General features: G+C 40.9%; 1 protein-coding gene across 2 annotated transcripts; it reads right to left on the bottom strand.

Moving 5' to 3' along the window:
* Positions 1 to 1639: 1639 nt before the first annotated feature.
* On the bottom strand, positions 1640 to 16448 carry MYOZ1 (myozenin 1). Of its 2 annotated transcripts, XM_048946619.1 has the most exons (6): positions 16254 to 16448; positions 14068 to 14169; positions 12647 to 12828; positions 4118 to 4352; positions 2833 to 2989; positions 1640 to 1987 (listed from the first exon to the last, which is right to left on the bottom strand). In XM_048946619.1, exons 2-6 carry the CDS (start codon positions 14141 to 14143, stop codon positions 1756 to 1758), a joined length of 882 nt encoding a protein of 293 aa, XP_048802576.1. In that variant the 5' UTR covers positions 14144 to 14169; positions 16254 to 16448; the 3' UTR covers positions 1640 to 1755. The 2 variants fall into 2 exon arrangements, with proteins under 2 accessions (XP_048802576.1, XP_048802577.1); XM_048946620.1 differs by lacking the exon at positions 14068 to 14169.
* Between the last annotated feature and the right edge of the window lie 4152 nt (positions 16449 to 20600).

Here is a 20600-nt window from a genome sequence, read left to right as displayed (position 1 = left end):
ATTTGCAATTATACAATACTAATTCCAAGCATGTTGCAACTTCTTATCCCCAGTTAGGGTTTGGAATAAAGAAGCACACGGACAGAAACTCTTGTCCAACAGTATGTTATGAACCAGAGAGAGTTTCAGAAGTGTTTCTAATCCTTTGACCTACTGGTGGATGTTGGCCCCTTGTATGAAGGAACTTTGAGAACGCAGAGCCAGAGAGCACTGTGCTATTTCTGTAATTCTTACCTTTCCCTGCATTTTTATTTAGTCCTTCTTTTTTAGTCATTTCAACTCAAACTTCAAGTGCTGTGTAAGACGAGGTCATGATCTTCTCCGGAGAAAAGAAATATGGCCTTATTGCTTTTAAATGTATTCACTAAACTGAGTTCCAAATACATCTTTATCATTAAATAAGACATATAATAAACTTCAGCAGAATGTTTAGGAAACTACTCATTCATCACTTCTGCAGCTTGATGTTGCTAGCATAATTTTTAAGAAATCTCCAGGTAGCCCTGGCTGTAGCCATTTAGAGGAGAGGAACAAAGCCAACCTTGTAGCTACATGAACAACAAAAAACATACACTATTATAGGGATTTCTCATCGAGGAGGAAAAAAATCCTGAACAAGAAATACTTCAGTGGAAACAGTACCTGCAAATAAGTTTTCTAGCCCTGCTTGTAAGAGGAAATGTTGATCCAAAGAATTGAGCAGGACAAGGAGCTGCAAACCAGAGTCTGTGCAGGCTAAGCCAGGGTACAGTGTTGAAAGTGCTGTATGTGTCGTGTGTCAGAGTGCAAATATCCATGAAACAAAGCATTCAGTGAAGACAGCCAATGCTCTTGATTTGTTTTTCACAGTGACTGGTTTTCTTCCTGTGTGTGTTGCACTGATACAACTGTTGACAAGAAATTGAATCCATTCTGAGGCATATTTGAATAAGTGTTGCACTGTGGTGGTTGTCAAAGTATTTCTGTTGTAATGAAGACTTCTTATTGCTTGATCTGTAGCTGTAGACAAGTGATCTCGTGTCAAAGTGCCTCTGTTCTCTTCCAGCCCATTGCCTTCTTTTTCTAAGCTATTGCTTATGATACACTGTGGAGAACTGGGGTATTTCAGATGGTACTACAATACTGTAATCTGCCTGTTACATCAAGAGACTCAGTTGCTACTTTATCTCTGATGCTGTTACTTGCATCGTTCCCTCTGAAATAGATCATTCCTCACCACCCAAGGTCTTTATCCAACTCACCAGGATGTATGTATGCCTTCATGCCTTGATCTACACCTGCCTATTTGTGACTGTCCCAGACCTTTCTTCTCATGCTAACAGCCTTGTTGTGAGACTGAATCTTTCATTATTGCTACTGATTTCATTATTGCTATTGATTCAGCGGCATTTTTAAAGAGAAAAAGCAGAACTTTTTAATTTCATCTTGGTGTTTTATTACTTGTGAATATATGACAAATTCATTATGAAGCAGACAGGCAGTACTTAGCATTGCTAAACAGAAAACAAATTGCTAATTTTGCCCTTTTTTATGCCCCGGTGAATAAAAACTTCTTTCCCTCAAACTGTTTCTGACATGGATTAACACCACAGCGAGCATTAAGCTTAGAAATCACCAGGAACTTGTTGGGGTTACAGGCAAAAAAAAAAAAAAAGAAAGGACTCACAGGACTAGAGTTGCACTTTTCAGCTCCTTTCTACCATCTTGCAAATAGAAAGGGCTAAGAAAAAAAAAGAAAGACTTTGTGGTAGGGATTTACAGCTCTTCTGTTTCACCACTTCTCGGCACATTGATGTCGGTCTGGTACTCAGAGGACTCTCCTGAAGGCATCCAAGGTATTGGGGTTCTGTTGAAGGAGGGTCTGTTTCTGAAATTTTGATTATATAACACAATAGATTCTGGAAGCAAAGGGCAAATATCGAACTGAGGCACTTTGAAGGTCATCCGTTTGGCTGCTTTCTCATAACCCCCATATGGCATGGCAGTCCTGGCAAAGGAGAAACAATGGACTTAGTGCAGAGAACATAAGTAAACAATGGGATTTAGAAAATAAAGAATTAAATGCATTGAAATGGTATATTTTACTGCTGTTGCAATTAACTACCAAATCCTGCCCAAGAGCATACATAACTATCGTCTGTGTGCTTAGAAAAACAACAAAAAAGGAAACAAATCCTCTCTGTTTCTGTGCACTTCTTTAGTTTTTGCTGCATAAGCCTCTGTAAAACCATACAGTTTTCGCACCTGAAGATATCCTTTACGTTTTGGAGGCAGAGGCTGCATTACTGCAGAAAGGATGGGGTTTGTTATTTCCTAGGTACTGATGTTCTAAAGCTACAAAAGCAAGTGCAAACCATAGAGTGGTTAACATAAGATTGTTGCTGCACTAGAGATAGCAACAATCTACTAAACTTTCAATTCACTACAAACTTTCAGTTCTTACCAGAAGCAGCAGGAAGATCCTGATTCTTATCTGAAGTACTGGCAAGTATATGGCTTCTGATATGGAGTATTTTTCCTGAACTTTTGAACTTTAAAGAGCTACATTAATAAGCAGTGGCATGCCAAATGTGAGGAGAAAGAAAGGGAAATAGGATTAAAGTCCTCTTATCCTGCTACCTAGGTCTATAAGCAGAATTAAAATCTCTAGTTCTTAATGTATTTTCTCTTTAAAGGCCTCCAATCTTTTCACCCACAGGAGACTGCAATTAGTAAAATGACACGCAACTAATACTAATTTACGTTGCACAACACAGGAGAACCATGACCCAAACTATTGTGGTTGTTATTTTCATTCAAAGTAAATGGAATTCTATATCCCAGAAGACTTACCTGTTAAAAGACTTGTAATGGGGGAAATCAGCTTTGGGACTATATGATAATAAGTCAATGGTCATTTGACTTTTGTCCTCAGGGCTGATACCCATTGCTCGTTCCCAGGGGGTGATGTAAGTTTTAAACAGAGGTTTTTTGCCTCCTGATTTTCCATCTGTAAAACAGATGAAAGTAAAACCATCTAATTAGATGACAAGTGCCCCAAATACCACACCTTTCTTGCTATTGAAAATCTATCTTGCCATTGAAGCTGAAGCACCCAGAATGCATGGTTAGATTTCTCTAAATGAGCTACTTCTGTCCTTATCCACAAAATCAGATGTATCACAGTCTAAGAGCCACTCACTCAGGAACTTATTTTAAAGCATATATTTGAGAGTTATATTTTCACTGTTCCCTCTGGATGCTCAAAACCCTCATCTCTTCACTATTTCAGGGAAAATTCTTGGGAAAGGCAAAATGCTATCTAGTTTCACAGATTTCTTTCTCAGAGGGATATCCAGAAGTATAAAAGCCAGATTTGATATAAAATGGACATTCTTCCAGAATGTAAATGGAAAACCTTGGATTTTACAAGTCACTCAAAGTAGTTGGTCGCTTATGGTACCTATCCACAGTTCCCAAGCAAATTTGCTTTTTGTTGTTAAAATGCCATTGGAACTGTTAAAATAATTACTTCATCTGCTGATTTTCATGCAAGGGATTTGATTCCGGAGCCTTCTGGTGAAACTCAGTGGAAGACAAAAATAAATCAGGACTAAAATCAGTGGAAGATACTCTGCCTCATAAAGATATTGCTTTAAGTGATGATTAGTAGATAACATTTAGAGATATTGCTGTTTCTTTCTTAATATTACCCAGAATATGCTGTTCATTCAGGTGAAGACCTTATTTTGAAATTAGGATTGATATTCTCGAGTCTGACGTGTCAGGTCAAACTACTGAGCTAAAAAGCTACTCCTGCTGTCTCCGACAGTGTTCAACGTGAAACCCTTCAAAGGAAAGGTTTTAGCTTGTGCTGTACAGGCATATTGCTTACTAACCTTAAAAACTCAGGATTTTCCCATCATTTCTTTGGTTCAGTCAAGGCAGGTATTTCTGCTTTTTGTTTATGAATGAGCAACATGGAAACACTCAGTCAAAAACATCTTAAACTTTGCAGGGGAACTTAGTTTGTAAGAATACAGGTTTTAGTCAGTTTCATTTACTTGTCTCCAAGAGTAAGACTGGCACAAGCTCTGATAGCTTTATCTATTTCTTGCTCTTGCAGAGAGATACTTGCCTTTCTCGGTACCGTGACCTCCTTCTCCAGCACTTCCAGCAGATTTTTCTGCATGCTCCCCTTCGCTGTCTCCAGGACCTCCTTTGCTTCCAGGCCTAGGAGGAACAGTGGAATAGTGCTGCTTACTGGAGCCATGATGCCCTGCTGTCACTCCTCCTACCATCCGCCCGTGGCCATAACCATGAGCATCTTCTCCATAATGCCCTCCTGGTGGGATGAACCTCTGAAAGTGATCCTAAGGCAAGAGAAAAGAGTAGAATTCCATGTTACAGGACACTGGTTACTCACACTTGCAGGATTCAGTCCCAGAATGCAAACCCCTGACTCCCGGGGTTCTAACCAGCTTTGTCCTGATTACAAAACCAATGGCAGAACTTTGTGTGACTTATTCTCTTTATTCAGTTTAGAAGCAGTTTTAGCAACACGGACAACTGAAGGACACTTTTAATTGGGCGGTTCTGTGTACTGTTCCCAGCAGTGATCTATATGAAATACAGAAGGAAATAACAGCTTTTGCCAGAGAAGGTAAAAGTTCAAACAGAGACACTGTTCAAGTTGTGGAAAAGCAAAATGGACAAGAGATGGAAATTGTTTCATGTGGGAGCTAAGCATTAGAAAGCACAACAGCAGCAGGGTACCTATGGCAATATGAAAGCCTGACAGATAACTTGTCAGTATGGCTGTTTTCCATATATATGAAAGTCAGCATGGGGAGGTATTTATACTTTGAGATTTACACTAAAGAGCTAGAAGCCTGGTTTATGTCTTTTTTTTTTGGAATAGAGGATAGGCTACAAGTATGCAAATATACCAGAAATAAAGCTGAAGGTTACTGAATCTGTCATTCCTCATGCTGCAGTTCTGCTTGTGTAAATTCCTCATGGCCAGTCCTTGGGAGGCAGAAGTGCTGATCTGAGAGCTCCCAAGGGGTTAAGTTTTTCTCAGGGCTCTTACACCTAGTACAGTTTAGCAAAAAGCAGCTTTCCAGGCTGTAAACAGGCTTCCAAGGCCAGCTGTTTGGTCAACTAAAAATAGAAGAGAAGTAAAAACCTCACAAGGCTCTAGGCAGAAGAATTATCTAACCCTCTGCTCCGTGTGTCTCCAACAACAGTGTCCAGGGTTTCACAGCAGGTCACCAGGCTGCAACCCAGGCAGGGAGCCAGCTGCAGGCTGAAGTGGCAGAGCTGGTGCCCCCAGGGCCTTTAGGGACTGTCCGTCCTTCTCCTAGCTGTAGGGAATTCCCTTTTTAGGAGTAGAGTAGATAACGTTCCCTGAATGTCAGGAAGCACTAAGAAGGGAGAGGATTGTGAGTGTGAAGCTTAAGCTGTGCACAGGATCTAGCAGGGCAATCTGTTCAATTATGTGTGGGAGCTATGTAACTGTAAAAAGGCAAGCTGAAACAAGGATTTTTTTTTTGAGGGGTAGGGGTCAGAATGAGGTTACTCTCAAAAGCTTAATAGACATGGAAGATTAATGCTTCTACTGATATGCTCAGTAATTTCAAAGCAGGATTTTCCTTCAAGCTTCACCCACGCTGCATGCCCTTCCTCAGAATTAAATGCTTGTTTTTCTTCTCCTGTGCTAACTTACATTCACTTTTCTGGGGAAAAGAAAAAGAGAGAGAGAAAAGAAAAAGAGAGAAAAGAGGGGGAAAAAAAGGATCAAAAAGCATTAGGAGTATAAGGATAACCTGAACCACAGTAAAATGAGCTGATTTGAGTTTGTGCACTACAGCAGTATTTGGTGTGACCAGGCAGGGGCATCATTGCCATCTTGTGTTATTTTAAATTGCAGTATTACCACTAAACTGAAGTGAAATTTTCCGAAACACAAATTCTGCCTCAGGAAAGCCACAGTTAAATCCTGCTTATCTGCAAATTAAATTAGTTTGATTGGTCTCAGCCTACTTTGTGATTCGTCACTGACCCATTAGCAAAACATCCTGTGTTCAGGAGATATAACCATTCAGATAGGAAACAATTTTCCATGTAATACCCCAACTCTACTTATTTACTAGAATAAATTGTTTTCTTTACTTTTGGCTACCACAATGGACTATCTTAATTCAAATTTACAGGAAAATCTATTATATAATAGAAGGCAAAGGCGATCTATCCTTTTGAAATCCTGAGTTTTGGAGCAGAGCTTTGACATAGTCAAAGTTTAGTAAGTACAACTTGGTCTCTGGTCAGGGTCTTCAGAGAGAATTATGGCTTTCATTTGGGTGAAATGCATGGCTTGTGCCTTTGGTGGCAACTTGCATATTCAAGATGCATATTCACATCATAAAAGTCACCTTGCAGGGTTCACTTATCCTGTTGGTGGAAGTCCCAGGAGAAAAGCCCGAGAGTGTCAACTGAGAAAGCTGATAACCCTTTTCTCTTGGCCCTGGGGACAGATCACAGTCCTTCTGTGTTGTGGTATGGTTAACTCTGTTTGGGTGTTGCTGGAGGTAGGAAACAGTCCCAGTCCTTATGCATCCCTAGATTTGCCCTATGAAAAGAACAGTTGTGGAAACTTCATGTGATGCACAGTCTCCTGGCTCACCTAAACAATTTGTGCTCGTGTCTTTGAAGACCTTAGCACTAGTGGGAGTCTGGTTCTGCAGGCTGAGTGCCTGGATCAAATTAATTCTGAATTCTCTAGGACTGCTGCATGTGTCTCATGAAACATAGATGATGAAAGATGATCCAGCTAATGGAGCTGAGATCTCTAAGTATCTCAATGCCCTGACGTCACTGCAGGCAGTCCCTGGGAGGAGACACCGTGTGCTTCCCATCAATTCCTTGCTGTGCCCTAAAGAGAATGATTGAGGCCAACATATGTGTTTCTATTTCCGCCTCAGTGATAAAGAGCTTCCCAAAGACTTGATGCCTATGTGGTTACTAACAGTTCTGAAGTTACTGTGACTATGTCCTCTCAGTAGCAGCCACTCCAATGTTCCTTTATGGTAGGATGGCTGATTTAAAATTTAGACGCTTGAATTTGAGAGTAGGGATCACTGGATAAGACTGCCTGATGTTTTTATGAAAACGTAAGGAAAAGGGGTTTCCGTCAGTCCTTAATTTGGTTTTGCACTGCCTTAAGCCTGTGATTCACTTTTTATAAAAGGATGAATATAAACTCAGCTGTTAAAGTATCTTAAGCTATTTTGATTTTTTAATCATGTTCCCCCAAGAGGCAGTTAGGTTGGTTCAGCTCCTGCTTTCTATTTCCAGCTCTATTTCTGACTTGCTTTTTAACTTTACAGAAAGAATTTTTCACTTCACTCTCTGACTTTACCCATCGAAATTATGTTAGTTTTTATCTCATGCTACAGGTGTTTTAAAATATCTTACTTGCGTGTTTTTGTCATCCTTTCTACATTTTCTCTGTGGATGAAAGAAATTGAGTTTCTGAATTTCTGTCTAAACTTTTCTCACTGCGCTCCAACAAACTGCTGTGGAGAAACAATGTCTCTTCCTCTCCACCTTTCTACTTTTTCCATGCCAGTTACCTCTTGAACAAGAAACCATCAGATTTCATATTCACTTTTATACAGTTTAGGACTAAATTGGGACCTCTAAGTCTTGCTTTAGGTCTTCTGCCCCAGTCCAATTCCAGCACAGCAAAGCTCATTTTATTGGAAAAGTTATATCTCAACTGGCTCGCTCCACTCATGTCACACCCTTGGAGTTTTTTATATCTCAGCTTATTTAGTAAGATTTGTTCAAGGAGTTTAATATTCCCAGCAGAACAGACCTCTAAAAAGAGTGTTTTTCCTAATATTTTCACTTAAAACTACCGCCAGTGATCTTTGGCATTCCACTAAGTACATATATTAAAAAGCAAACAGAGCCAACAGCTTATGCTTGTGACACAAGTCAAGTAGCTGCATGGTTGCTCTCCTATTCTTCCACCCTTATACTTCCCTTGAAATGTTATATAATGTTTGGCCATTTCACATGTGAGATCTGTGAGGCTGTTAGTGTATTTTTGTCTGCTGCAATGCACCGTTTTAGGCATTGTAACATAATCACTTCCATTTTCTACCTGTCACTTCTTCTTACTCCACTGGGTTCTTGTTAAGCTGCAAAAGAAATACGGGGTGTCTCCTGTCACTATTCAGAAGAACAGTAATCCAGTTCTTTAACCCTTTTTCAATGCCTGTGTTTTGTTTCACGTTGTTCACAATCTGAAGAGCCCTCCTGACTTGAAGTCCAGTAGAAACTACCTGTCCACACATGTTCAGCTTGTCTTCACACAGACATTGTCAAGATGTGGGAACTACCTTTACTGTAACTCATGGGCTGTGCTGAGAGTATATTAAGGTGGGTTTTTATGTTTGTGGGTATTATTACTATTTTTTTTTCAGATGCATGACAGCTGGTAATTGTCTACGCAGGTATTGGTTATTCCATCCTGCTAATGGTTCAAATTTAAGATGTGGTAGGCAAAACTGAAACAGAAAAAAAATAGACACAAATCACATCCCTCTACAAGACATATTTTCCACATGTAGCTCAAATCAGACCACAAATTTTGACTTGCAGAAAGACTGTTTTTAAGGGGTCTCACTGGAAGAAAGACATCATGATAGCAACATCCAAAAAGCATAACTATGGTTTTGTTTTCAGACAGTTCCCATCTAATGATACCAGGAAGGTCTTTCACAAAGCTTCTGAAAGCAGAGGTGGGACTTTGTAAAGAGTAAGGGCAAAAATAAGCGGGGCTGCAGGGCTAAAAAGTGTAGTTTCAATTGATGTTGATGTATTTGAGGACAAAAATATAAATATTATGATGTGGAGAAAAGGTCTGTGAACTGCTGTTCTAATTCTGAGCGGTAAAGTGCAATTTAGGAGACCCAGAGGTAGAACTCAGACTCTCTCTGCCTCAGTTTCACTTTTAAAATAACAGATGAAGTATTTCCTTCCTGTAGTGATTTGTCAGATGCTATGGCAATCAAGCACATAGCTAACTAGAATTTTGCAATATTCTTTAGTAAATAACAAACTGCACCTTGCGACTCCACAGTGAGGTTGATAATATTCTCTGAGACATGGAATGAATCATAGTTCCCACAGCACTGTGGCACAGAAGGAGGTAGGGAGAAGAAATCCTTCTGATTTAGTAGCCAGAGCCAGGCAGAGCTCCTGCATGGTACCAACAGGGAGAACATGACACGAACTCTCCTTGTTTGTCAGGATGTCAGTGTGCTAAAAAATGTCAAACTCAGTTCTTGCTAAAAACATGTCTGTATGCTGTATATTTTCAAGAGAAGAGGCACAATATTGAGGACTGATACACAGTAGGTGGACATGTAGCAGTGATAAGAGGGAGTGTGACATGTTGTCTTTTACATGGGCTATCTGACATTCATGCACATGCATTACGTGTGTTTTCTCCGCTAGAAATAAGGATAGTGATCTGATTGCCCTGTGTGGTTGTTTGAGTGGATGAGGAAAAGGAGGTGGAGGGTGGAAGCAGGAGAGTGGATCAATGACATGACTGCTGAGATCTTTCACCTTGTGTGGAAGGTTTATGGCCATAGCACAGGCTGTTCTGGAAACCCTTATATGGTTTGGATTTATTTTTAATAACCTTTCACTTTGTCTTGTTTTTATATTACATTACCTTGCTGTTAATCTTTTTTTCTGGAGGGAGAGAAATCATCTGTACTCCATTCCAACCCTTTCTTGCTTTGCTTTGCTGAGTGTTTCCTGAGAACTTTCTAAGACCATTAAGAAATCCATGATATAAAAACAAAAAAACACAGCACCAGCTTTAAATCCCTTCACAACTTGAAGGCAAAATAACTACTCAGGGATGAGTAGCAAAGGACATGAAAATTAACTGGGTGGAGGAAATGACTGGAAGTAGTAGTAGGAATTCTCTACTCTGCTGTTATCTTCCTCTCACTGTTCCTTTTCATTTAACCCTTCTTTTAATCCTCCTTTGAGCAAAGCCAGGAGCAAGAATTGAAGGGACCAGATTGCTAATCAAATAGTGCAATCAAAAGGTTTTTTTGATGAAGTGGTTTGATGCAGAGGTCAGGCATTTTCCTGATGGCTTGGAAGATAGCAGTGAGGCCACAGATCTGCTGCTTTTATCTAGCTGCCTGATAGCAACCAACCCTCCAAGGGGATGGCTCTGTTGTTGAGATCACTCAAGTTTTCTTCTTGCTGCTCTGGCTGCCAGCTGAGGTGCTAATTTGTGCTGGCTGTGATGATTAGAACAGTCATCTACAAAGGCAATGGATGCGGTCTGGCAGAGTCCTTGCACAAAGTGCACAGGGCAGCCAGCAAATGGTAGCAATTATGTTTGTGGTCCTATTAAAATGGCCTCAGTCAAGGGCAGTATGGCAGACTGAAGTCTTCCTGCACTGACCAACAGAGATTTGTTACTTGTTCTGTCAGCATAGAGAAAAGGTAGCCCTGAATGGAAATCATAGAAGATTTTAATGTGGAGTACCAGCTGCTCTTTGGAGACCCTACATTGTTCCCATATAACAAAGCCATGAAGAAAATCCTAGCCTTGTTAAGACCTTGTCTAATTCCCAAATACATTTTTCCACAGCAAATTTACTCAAAGAGCAGGAGAGTATGGATGTCCTTGCAGAATAAAGGTACAGGTTCACTACGAAAGGGTATGGAATGAATGTCAGATGTGGATGAATAAACTTACTGAAAAAATAAAAACAGCTAACAGAGAATTAGTGATTGTCATCAGCCTTTGTAGCATTAGTCTTGGAGAGACCCAGTACTTCTGTTAACTGCAGTACCTCTGTTTTTGCAAATCCAACTCTAAGCTAGTTTATCACAATTCATGTTGTATACTCACGCTGTATTTCTCTGATTGGAGACCCCTAAGTGACACCTTCAAATTTTTGCACGTTTGGACTTCAGTCTTTTCATTCCCTCACCTTATTTTCTCACTCCTCCTGCCATCCTCAATTGCAGCAACCCTCATATTCTGACATAGGAACTTGGCCCTCAGTACATTCTAGGAGCTCTGGGATTGCTGAGTATTTATAACATCAACTTGCATTTCTCTAGGATTTCCATCTGCAAAGTCTAGAGTTCAACACACTCTTCATTCTCACATCTTTTCTAAGAGAGCTGATTGAGCTGCCTTAAGGCACCAAGAGATGAAGAAACTGCCACAGTTCAGCAACATGATACGTTTTTGCTGTATCTCTGATCTGTCATCCCTGATATATAATCCAACCCACTGCTACAATTTTAATGTTTCTTTTCAGACATCTTTCCACATCCTGCTTCCCAAATTGTCAATTTTGGGAGTCGAATACAAAGATTTACTTTTGAAAATATCAGAGAGCTAAAGAATAGAAGAATAGCTTTTTTTTTTTTTTTTTTGGCAGAACATTTTCTTCAGCTTGACTTTCATCTTTTGCTCAAGTTTTCCAAGACTGGAAAACAGATGCCACAAAGGGACAAAATTGTACCACCAAATAAAGCTTAAAGAGCATCAGAAGATGAGATGCTGCATCCAAATGTTGTTTTACTGAATTCCTAACATTATATAAAAGGAGAGTTTCCTTTAGTAAGAGTTCCAATATCTTCAGAAGACTTTACTTCAGGCAAGTAACTGAAGAAAGATTAAATGAAAGAACTAATTCATGGGAAAGAGGAAAAAAGGCATTGTGTCTAATAGGAAGATGCACTAGAAAAAAGCCAGCCATAGCTTCCAGCAAATAAAGTGAATAAATTGCAGTGTCATCTTGGAAATTTCTATCTGAATTTTCATTTATGGAATTTTGTGCAGAAACAAGAAGGGGACTGTGCCCAGTTGGAGGAATAAAATTGTATCCAAGGCTAAACATAGAACCTCACCCACTGCTGCTGAAGTCAGACTTGACTGGATTGCTTCTGTCTTGCAAAGAGAAAAGGGGATGGGTACAGCGCCCTGTGCAGTTCTGAATGCCTGATAAACATGCAGTCCTCCCTCATCACTCAGTACTATGTTTTCCCATGCTGTTGTTTGCATGATACCAAACTATTCACAGAAGGAAACTAAAGCTGCTGCCAAAAGAAACAAACAGGAGGGGAATCAACTCTTTGAAAGGGTTGATAACTGCAGAACAAGGGGAAATGGTTTTAAGTTGAGGGAGGGAAGATTTAGGTTGGATAATCAGGGGTCAGGGGGAAATTCTTTACAGAGAGAGTGGTGAGGTTCTGGAACAGGTTGCCCAGAGAGGCTGTGGATGCCCCCTCCCTGGAGGTGTTCAAGGCAAGACTGGATGGGGCCCTGGGCAGCTTAGTCAAGTATTAAATGGGGAGGTTGGTGGCCCTGCCTGTGGCGGGGGGGTTGGAGATTCATGATCCTTAAGGTTCCTTCCAACCCTGGTCATTCTATGATTCTGTGAGTCTGTGAAACAAAAAACATATGTGTTCCTCTAATTTGTTTGGGTTTTTTTCTGCACTTCTTTGCCCATACGCATAGAGACAGAAAGAACAGAGCTTGTGAACGTTCCATTCCTGTTCCCCCTTGATGCACAGAGCAGCTTTGCAATTTTAATTTCCAACCTACCACAGAATTGTCGGTGAAGGCATCAGGGTTATTCTCATAAATGAACTTCTCCACCCTCAGTTGACGTAATTTGAACATCTTGGATCCTTTGTTAGTGAGGAGAGAAAGTTCTTCCAGCATCACATCTCTGGGGATGCTGATCTTCTTCCCCAGGTTCAGCTTGGTCACCTCTTGCGGCATGACTACAAAACATACAAATGGAACATGTTAGGAAGTGCTCTGCTCCAGCTCTCTTGTACATTGCTTCAAAGCAGCCAAGTTCTCATGTAAGTTAACTTTTTTAGGACACTTTCATTTAAACATTACCTTGAAACCGCGGCAAGATTTAATGATGTGATTGTATCTTTTTGTTCATTTGTTTTAAGGGGAATTTTTAAAAGGCAAAGTGATCGAACTTCTCTTCAAGACTTAACATGCTGATTACTAGGTAACTTGCTTTCCGTGTAATTTCGTACCACCAATTCTCTGTCAAAGCTATGGATTCAAACATTTTCAGTATAAAAGTCTTCCATAGATGCAGCTAGAGCCCTCCATCTGGAACCAAGCAACTTGACTTATGTTTTTTTTTCCTATCCTTATTAAGCAAGGATTGAACCACTTATCTGCCTCAGTTTCTCATTCACAACAGAGAATAAATCTTCATCATTAAACTGGTATAACATTGGCATAAATCAATTCTCATTTTAATAGATGTTCTCTAGAGAAATTTCCTGTTTTTTAGCAAGCCAGTTCTGTATGACACTGGGAGAAAATGCCTTTAACTGGAAATTGGATTTTTACTTGCTTGTTTACTTCATTGCAGGATTGGGGAAAAATAGAAAAATAAATACAATACCCTAACACAGAAGTTTCTACAGTCTGTTTGGGGACCTGAAGGAAGTGGCAGCACTGAATCATTACTTTTCCAAACCTCCAAAAGCATTCCCCATACTGTTAAAAGTAAAGAGATGATGTCAGTTAAATGCCACCCTATTCAATATTCATGTTTTCTGTAAAAAGAAAAGTGTCCTGGGTTATGCTCTTTCTGCTGTTACCCCCCCTGAGAGAAATTGTCTTTTTCCATAAATGAGTGCTGGAATCAAAGGAATTCTCTTGCAAAGAGGAAAAAGAAATTAGAGGCAAAGATTCTAAGAAAGAGATTAAAATGGAATATAAACAGACATTGCAGCATCAATGCCCAGAAAAGATAATATTCTCTTTCTATTCACATAGGTACTGTGTGAATGAAGTGTTTAATAGGAAGTTACAAAATGTGTTGTGGTTAAAGGCTCAGCTTTAATAATATCTGGGGCCCTGCCTCCTGGTATGTTCAATGCATATCTTACCCTAGGATTTCAGTCATGTAGAGTGTGAAATTTTGACAGCTGAAATTCAGATTGAGATCCAAACAATTCTCATGTGTGCAGTTTTGCATATCTTACCTTCGTGTGTCAGCTTCCCAATGAGTTTTGTGGGCTTTTTCCTTTTAAGAGGAGCAGGAGTCCCTGCTAGGGGCATTCCCACAAAGAGTTCTCTGCTTTGCTCTAAATACACAAGGAAATGGAGAATGAAACACTGGAAAGGTATCTTTTGCCTATCTTTTAGTTGCCATCTACAGTTAAGAGACACATGGCCTTCATTTCACACACAGGTTCTATTCTGTCCCATCCGCATGAAGGAGCAGAATATTATGGTATTCTTTGAAGACATTGCATTAGGACACAAAATACAGCAACAGGTCACAGCAGAAGCATTGCAACAGCACCACATAGCAATTTCCATCCAAAATAGACATTATAGTTGCAATGTGGCAGTCTCCCAGCACACAGATGTGCCACAGTGGTACTCTGTTACCTTGTGCTGCAGTAACAAAGCATCAGTTTGAAAAATTGCTCTGTCATAACATGCTATAATACCATGCAGTTATCATTTGGAGGTTACATATGATTTTGGATAAAGATATTCAGTCTGTCCATGGGATATCTGGGAGCATTTTGAATAATGTGCCAGTTTGATTTGGATGTTCTGACAGTTTTATGATGATTAGAATATTCAGAAACTCACTATACCACAATTCTTGCAAAACAAACAAACAAAAAACCCTGCGTTGTTCTGATTTGTTGCAGGAGGGTTGGAGAAAGAAGGCACAGGCAAACCTATTAAAGCAAAACTTGTTTGTCCAAGTTGTTTGAAGTCAGTTATGTATTGTACTTATTATACTTATGTATTGATCTTATCATGTATCATTTTGGAGGGGGGGGAGGAGAGGAACAGGGAAATTTCGTCTTGTACTCTATTTTCCATCTTTGTCCCCAGATGGGATAAAAGTAGTTTAAAGTCAGGGAAAGCTCAGAGAAATCTGAGTAATTCCACTTCAGGCATCTTCAGTCCCTCTTGGGGGTTATCACACATAACACAGCATAACATAAGTAGGTCTAATGTCTTGCCTTCACTTTAGCACTGTTAGTGCCCAAACAACAGCATACAGGGAGACAGATCCTCATATAATACAGTACAGTGGAAATATAAACAAGTAATGATCCATTGGCTTCAGCAAGAGAATATGGTAACTGATCATCTCTGTCCTTGCAGCTTTACTTGCTTAAAATTTCAGAGCAGAAGACACTGAACTATGAGTTATATTTATACAACTATAAATATAGTTATATATATAAACTAGCAAGCAAAGAAGTAGCTCCAGGAGCTTGCGCGCTGCCCTTGTTGTGCTTGAGACATTTTTATCTTCCATGTGTTTTGCAGTTTTATTCCACCATTGCTCCTTTTGCAACATGATTTTCCTGTGATGAGGTGGCAACAACAGCTGAAAGCCCAGCCCCATTAAGCCAGCTCCAATCATACTGCCAGATACTCTCTCAGATTATTTGTTTTCCTTTCTGATTTCCAAGCTTTTCTCTACTGAGATGCTGCCAGTGTAGTTCATATTGTAGAAGAGCCCACCCAGGCATATTCCCTAAGCAAATGTGAGCAGGTGCAGCCATAAAGCATGCGCTGCACATTCTCCTCGAGCAGGCAGACATCTGCTTGGCTATATAAAAGAAGGAGGTCTTATTTGACAGGAAAGGGGCAATACTGCCAAGAGTCAGGGGTTGGAAGGTTACAGCCCATCTAATGGGCCACAAGACTGGCAAAACAGAGGGAAATCGTCTGCATGCCCCAAATGTGGATTCCTTGGGGCAAGACAGGAAGAGTTGGCACCATTAGGGAACTGTGCCCCTCCAGTATATTAATTCCCAAGGAACAGTCTGTCCCTTTCTGCTGTCCCTCACTGATCCATCAGGACTGAGGAGTAGAAAACCTACTACCTGGAATGAGTTTAGCATAGGAAAATGGCAGCCGTCTTCAGTATTGGCAGGGCCCAAATCCGCACCATGACTACTGCTCTTCCTGCTACCCCGTCATGGGATGCTGCTGGAGCCTCAGTCCCCATCTTCCCTGCTATCCCATACACAAAGTCAGGCCACAATTACTCTTTTCTCCCTTGAGCAATTGTTCTGTCTTTTCCTACATGACTCTGCAGCAGTCATTTGATTGTTTTTGCTACAAACCAAACTAGTCATTACACTCTCCAGCCTCTACTCTAAATTATTTTTTTTCCAGGTCAACTCACCTCAGGCTTGCAGTGCCACGTTCAGACCAGCTCATGCACCTGCCCCACAGCTCAGCAGTGGGCCGTTTCCTCCCAACCTGTCTGTGGATACTGCTGGGGAGGCTCTTCCAGCAGCCCCACTCACCCAGGGTACCTCCTGGGTGCAGGCAAGCTCTGCCCAGCACAAAGTGCTGATGCAGAGTGCTGTGAATTCGACTCTTGAAGTCTGTTTGCACAGGCATCCTGAGGTTATTAATAACTGACAGCTCAGAGTGCAGAGTCTCAGATAGCACTGCCACAAGCCCTGAGGAAAGGGGAAAGGAAAAGGTTGCTCCTTGGGCCTCCTGCAGTCCCTGCCTGAGTACTCAGGAAGGCCAGGCACTCCATACGTTCCTCACTCCTTCTGTTCAAATCAATATGCCATTCCTCTTCTTCCCTTCCTTCTATTGCATTTTAGTAATAGTTTCTCAATATTCTTTTTCTCAGGAAGGCCTCAAAAAAACAATCTGAGGTCATGCTCTTCTTTACATCCATCTTCTGTCCCCTCCCCTCTCCATCATTAAACTCAACCTCCTCTAGGTTCTTATATATAACTTTTAAAATGCCAGGCATTCAAATAATGCACCACAAAGCATGGAAATAAAATAATCATATGCATGAAATAAGAAGTAGTGCAAAGTCTAGAAAGCTACTTAGAGAGACTTAGGAAGTAGCTTGTGCAATGTGTGTGGGAAACCCAGAAGAATCAAACTGCAAGGAGACTCATTTCTGGATTCATGGAAGAAATAAGATTGGTTGCCTGCACATTATGTAGCTCTGTGTGTGCAAATTACTCTTCTCTTTTAGCTCCTGCTTGCTTCTTCTGAGGCAACTCTACCTGCTCCCCCATAATCATTTGGGTTTTCCTTCTAGGATGGAGAGAATGTATCTCATCCTACTAGGTTACCCAAAGGTGTACATACCTTTCAGATTTCATGTAAAGCAGAAATCCTACAGAAAAGGTTGTCTCCTCCATTTCACATCAGGTCAGAATCAAGCTGTCCAATAAATAAACCTAGAATCTAGTGGGGGAAAGGTAACACAGCATTGTTTGTAGTAGAAAGTCTTCAGCATGCAGAATTGCAAGTAAAATTGATATTGTCAGGATATGGGCACTTTCTCTTTTTCTTTGCACAGCTGTTTCTTCATGCACCAAATGAGTATAAAACTTCCCAAAGTGATCAGTGTGTTGAAAAGCACAAAGCATTAAGACGGCTGTACCCTTTATATGTGAGGAGGAAGTAAAGACCTATGGGCACATCTGGCAATCTGCTAGCCTAAATTTTCCCATTTTCCCCTCACTTGTATCCACATCACCTATGTGTTTACTACACATTGTGCCTATAGCACAGCACTTAATCTTCTCCATTCACATCTGGAGTAAAACGTAACGCTTTGCTATAAGCTTCCCACTGTCCAGACAAGTGTTGCATTCTTCACTGAAAACAGCAGATACACCAGAATGACCCATGGGGGCCTATTTCTTTTCAATAATCAACTAGAGAATGTGATTTGATTCGATTCGAATGCAAGCCACTGGAACAGGCTGCCCAGGGAGGTTGTGGAGTCTCCTTCTCTGGAGATGTTCAAGACCTGCCTGGATGCCTACTTGTGTGACCTGCTGTAGGGAACCTGCTTTGGCAGGGGGGTTGGACTTGATGATCTCTGGAGGTCCCTTCCAACCCCTACAATTCTGTGATTCTGTGATTCTGTGATTTATACTATGGGACACAAAGCTGAGAAATGCAGCTCCCACTATTTGGCACCTTCTTGCAGCTGCTGAGACAGTGTTTACTCAGCCTCATCTCTACTTGCTTCTAGCAACTGTTTTCAGGCCATTTTATAGCTGCTGCATTATTTTTCCAGTCATCTCCAGTGCTTTCATGTGCACAAATTATACCTCCAGGAGACCAAAATCCTCTAACCCCATCCCAAGATGCAAGAGACAAGTGAGGTTAGGGGCAAGGCAAATACAGTGAGATGTGGGACCTAAGATTGCAGCTGGAGCATACTGAACAGAGCCAGAGCCTTGAACACATACGGAATGTAAGAGAGGATTTATCCTATTAGTATGGCACCAGGATTTGTAGGGCGATTTGGATAAAGCAGTCTTGTGTCTGACACTTCACCACCAAGGCACATCTTTAACTGAGATTCTCACCTCCTACTCTGTCTTCAGATAAAACTATATGTCTCCATTTTCAGTTGCCAGGCTGAAAACTAAATCCTGCTCCTTCCTTCTCTCTATGCAGTTTCCCTGGGAAATAGAAATATGTAGTTCAGTAATCTAGAAGCATCTTTGGCAGGCTTAGGAGAGACTGCACTTGTGGTCCGCCATGTTGCCAGGTTCAGCAGCTTAATGGATTTTTCCACTGGTGATACTATTTCAATCTGTTATCTCTGCTTTCAGTAATAGGATGAAAACAATGTAGATAATAAGTAGTGTAGGGCTCTACTCGAGCCTCGAAGCTTTAAATCACTAGAAGACTTGCTTGATGAGTCGCATGGGTGTTTTTTGTTTCTCTTTTTGTTTGTTTTTCATTTGTGTTTTTGTTTGTTTCTTTGTGTTGTTTTGTTGTTGTTGCTTTTCCCCATCTTGGATTGTGGTGAGATTTGGGGGCCAAGTTCAGTCCTTGCTTGAGTATGGAGTTTCCACGTAGGTCAGCAAGGATAGTACGTTTCCTGCCTCCAGGACATTGCAGTGCTTCAGGGAGGAGTTTTTAATCATAGAAGGAACTGCCCACGTGTCACTGTGGCCACCTCCCTCTTTCCAAAAATACCTTTTACTTAAGTGGCCTCAGGAACAGCCTGCACAAAGCATTGCTTTCTCTGTCCAGTATACTCAACATTCATTTTTGTGCTGAGTTCCCACGTGCCTAATTTCAAACGATCTGACTCCTAATTGTTGATGTCTGTGAAATCATTTCAAGAGCAGCAGATGAGATCTGTCTCATTAGGTAGCACTAGATGGGCATAAGTAAGAGCCAGTCCTCAGCAGGGCTGTCTCCCAAGCAGATTTTGACTATGTGAAAGCCTGGCAGGCAGAGTTTGTCTGACAAATAACCTTCACTGTTTTAATTTTCCAGGGATACAGAGTGGCTTTGCTCCTTTCTCTCCCTGGAGCCCAGGACTACAACACAGTGAATACATTCATAAGCAGAAGACTTCAATGTAATTTGATCTGTTCTAGAAGAAGTTGCAAAAACATTCACGTTGGTTTTTGAGGAAGGAGTTTTTTTATTTTCAAATATGTCTTTTTATGTTATTTTATTTGATAGTTTAAAATATGTATTATATGCTTAATCTCTTCCAATTTTATGCAGACTTGCCTTGACAGTATTTTGTTGTAGCAACACAATAGGACAAATAGTTAATGCTAGGCTCTCTCCTGCCACTACGTGGGCTAAATGCATGATGAGATTTAGGGCTGGGACAGAAATATGTAGGATTTGATCACAATGCTGGAGTGGGTGTTAGAATAGCTGGCGTAACTGTGGGGTGTTCCTTGCTGGGCAGCCTGTTTGTCTGCATGCTCCACGTGCTGCAACCCAGGAATGCCCTCTGTGCTGCATCAGGCCTCCCACTGCCAAAACTCCCTGGTATGAGGCTGGTCTTCTCCTCTGGCACGTGGTACTAAGAAATGTCGTATGTGAGTGCCAAAATTGGATAGATTAGGAGGGAAGGATTTCCTACGATTTTACACCCTCCAGATTTAACACCACATCAGGTGAATGCCAAAACTCCAGATAATTTGGAAAAGAACAGTGGCAACATCTAGTGGCCGTTAAAGCTATAGGTCTGTACTGCCGGCAAATATCCTTACTCTTTGTATATTCCGTATATGTGCTTGGCATGCACTTTGCTGGACACTTCTCCTTCCAACTAGAACGATTGTTTGGAGGCAGGTATCCCTACTAAGCACCTTGGTACTTTCTTCTTTCAAAACGCTGAGTAGCACACTGTAGTCCACTTTCATCCCTAGTCTTCTGTGTAGCCATTCAATAATCCTTTGGCTTTGCTTTGGGTCAGTAAACTCATAGCTGGCTCCCCCTCCACATTTGAAAGTCTGTTTTTCTGGCTCCTTCTGACATGACCTGCTGTGAGAAGAAATGACTCTCACTTGAGAAGGTTACAGAGGTTAACAGGGAATTTAATCAGAGCCCTGAACACAGCAACTGTCCTGCAATGTGTTAAACCATCTGGAATAGCTCGTAATCCTACTATGTCAGCTTTATTAAGCAAAACAAGATGCAGTCCTAATCTGTAGCCTGTGCATCTGTAGACTTATTTCTTTGGGAACTGAGTTTCTGGTTGGACTTGAAGCTCAGT

This window comes from Lagopus muta, chromosome 5 (genome assembly GCF_023343835.1).
Source record: "Lagopus muta isolate bLagMut1 chromosome 5, bLagMut1 primary, whole genome shotgun sequence".
Taxonomy (NCBI): Eukaryota; Metazoa; Chordata; class Aves; order Galliformes; family Phasianidae; genus Lagopus; species Lagopus muta.
Note: the sequence above shows the minus strand (reverse complement) of the source record. Positions and strands in the feature narration are given on the sequence as shown.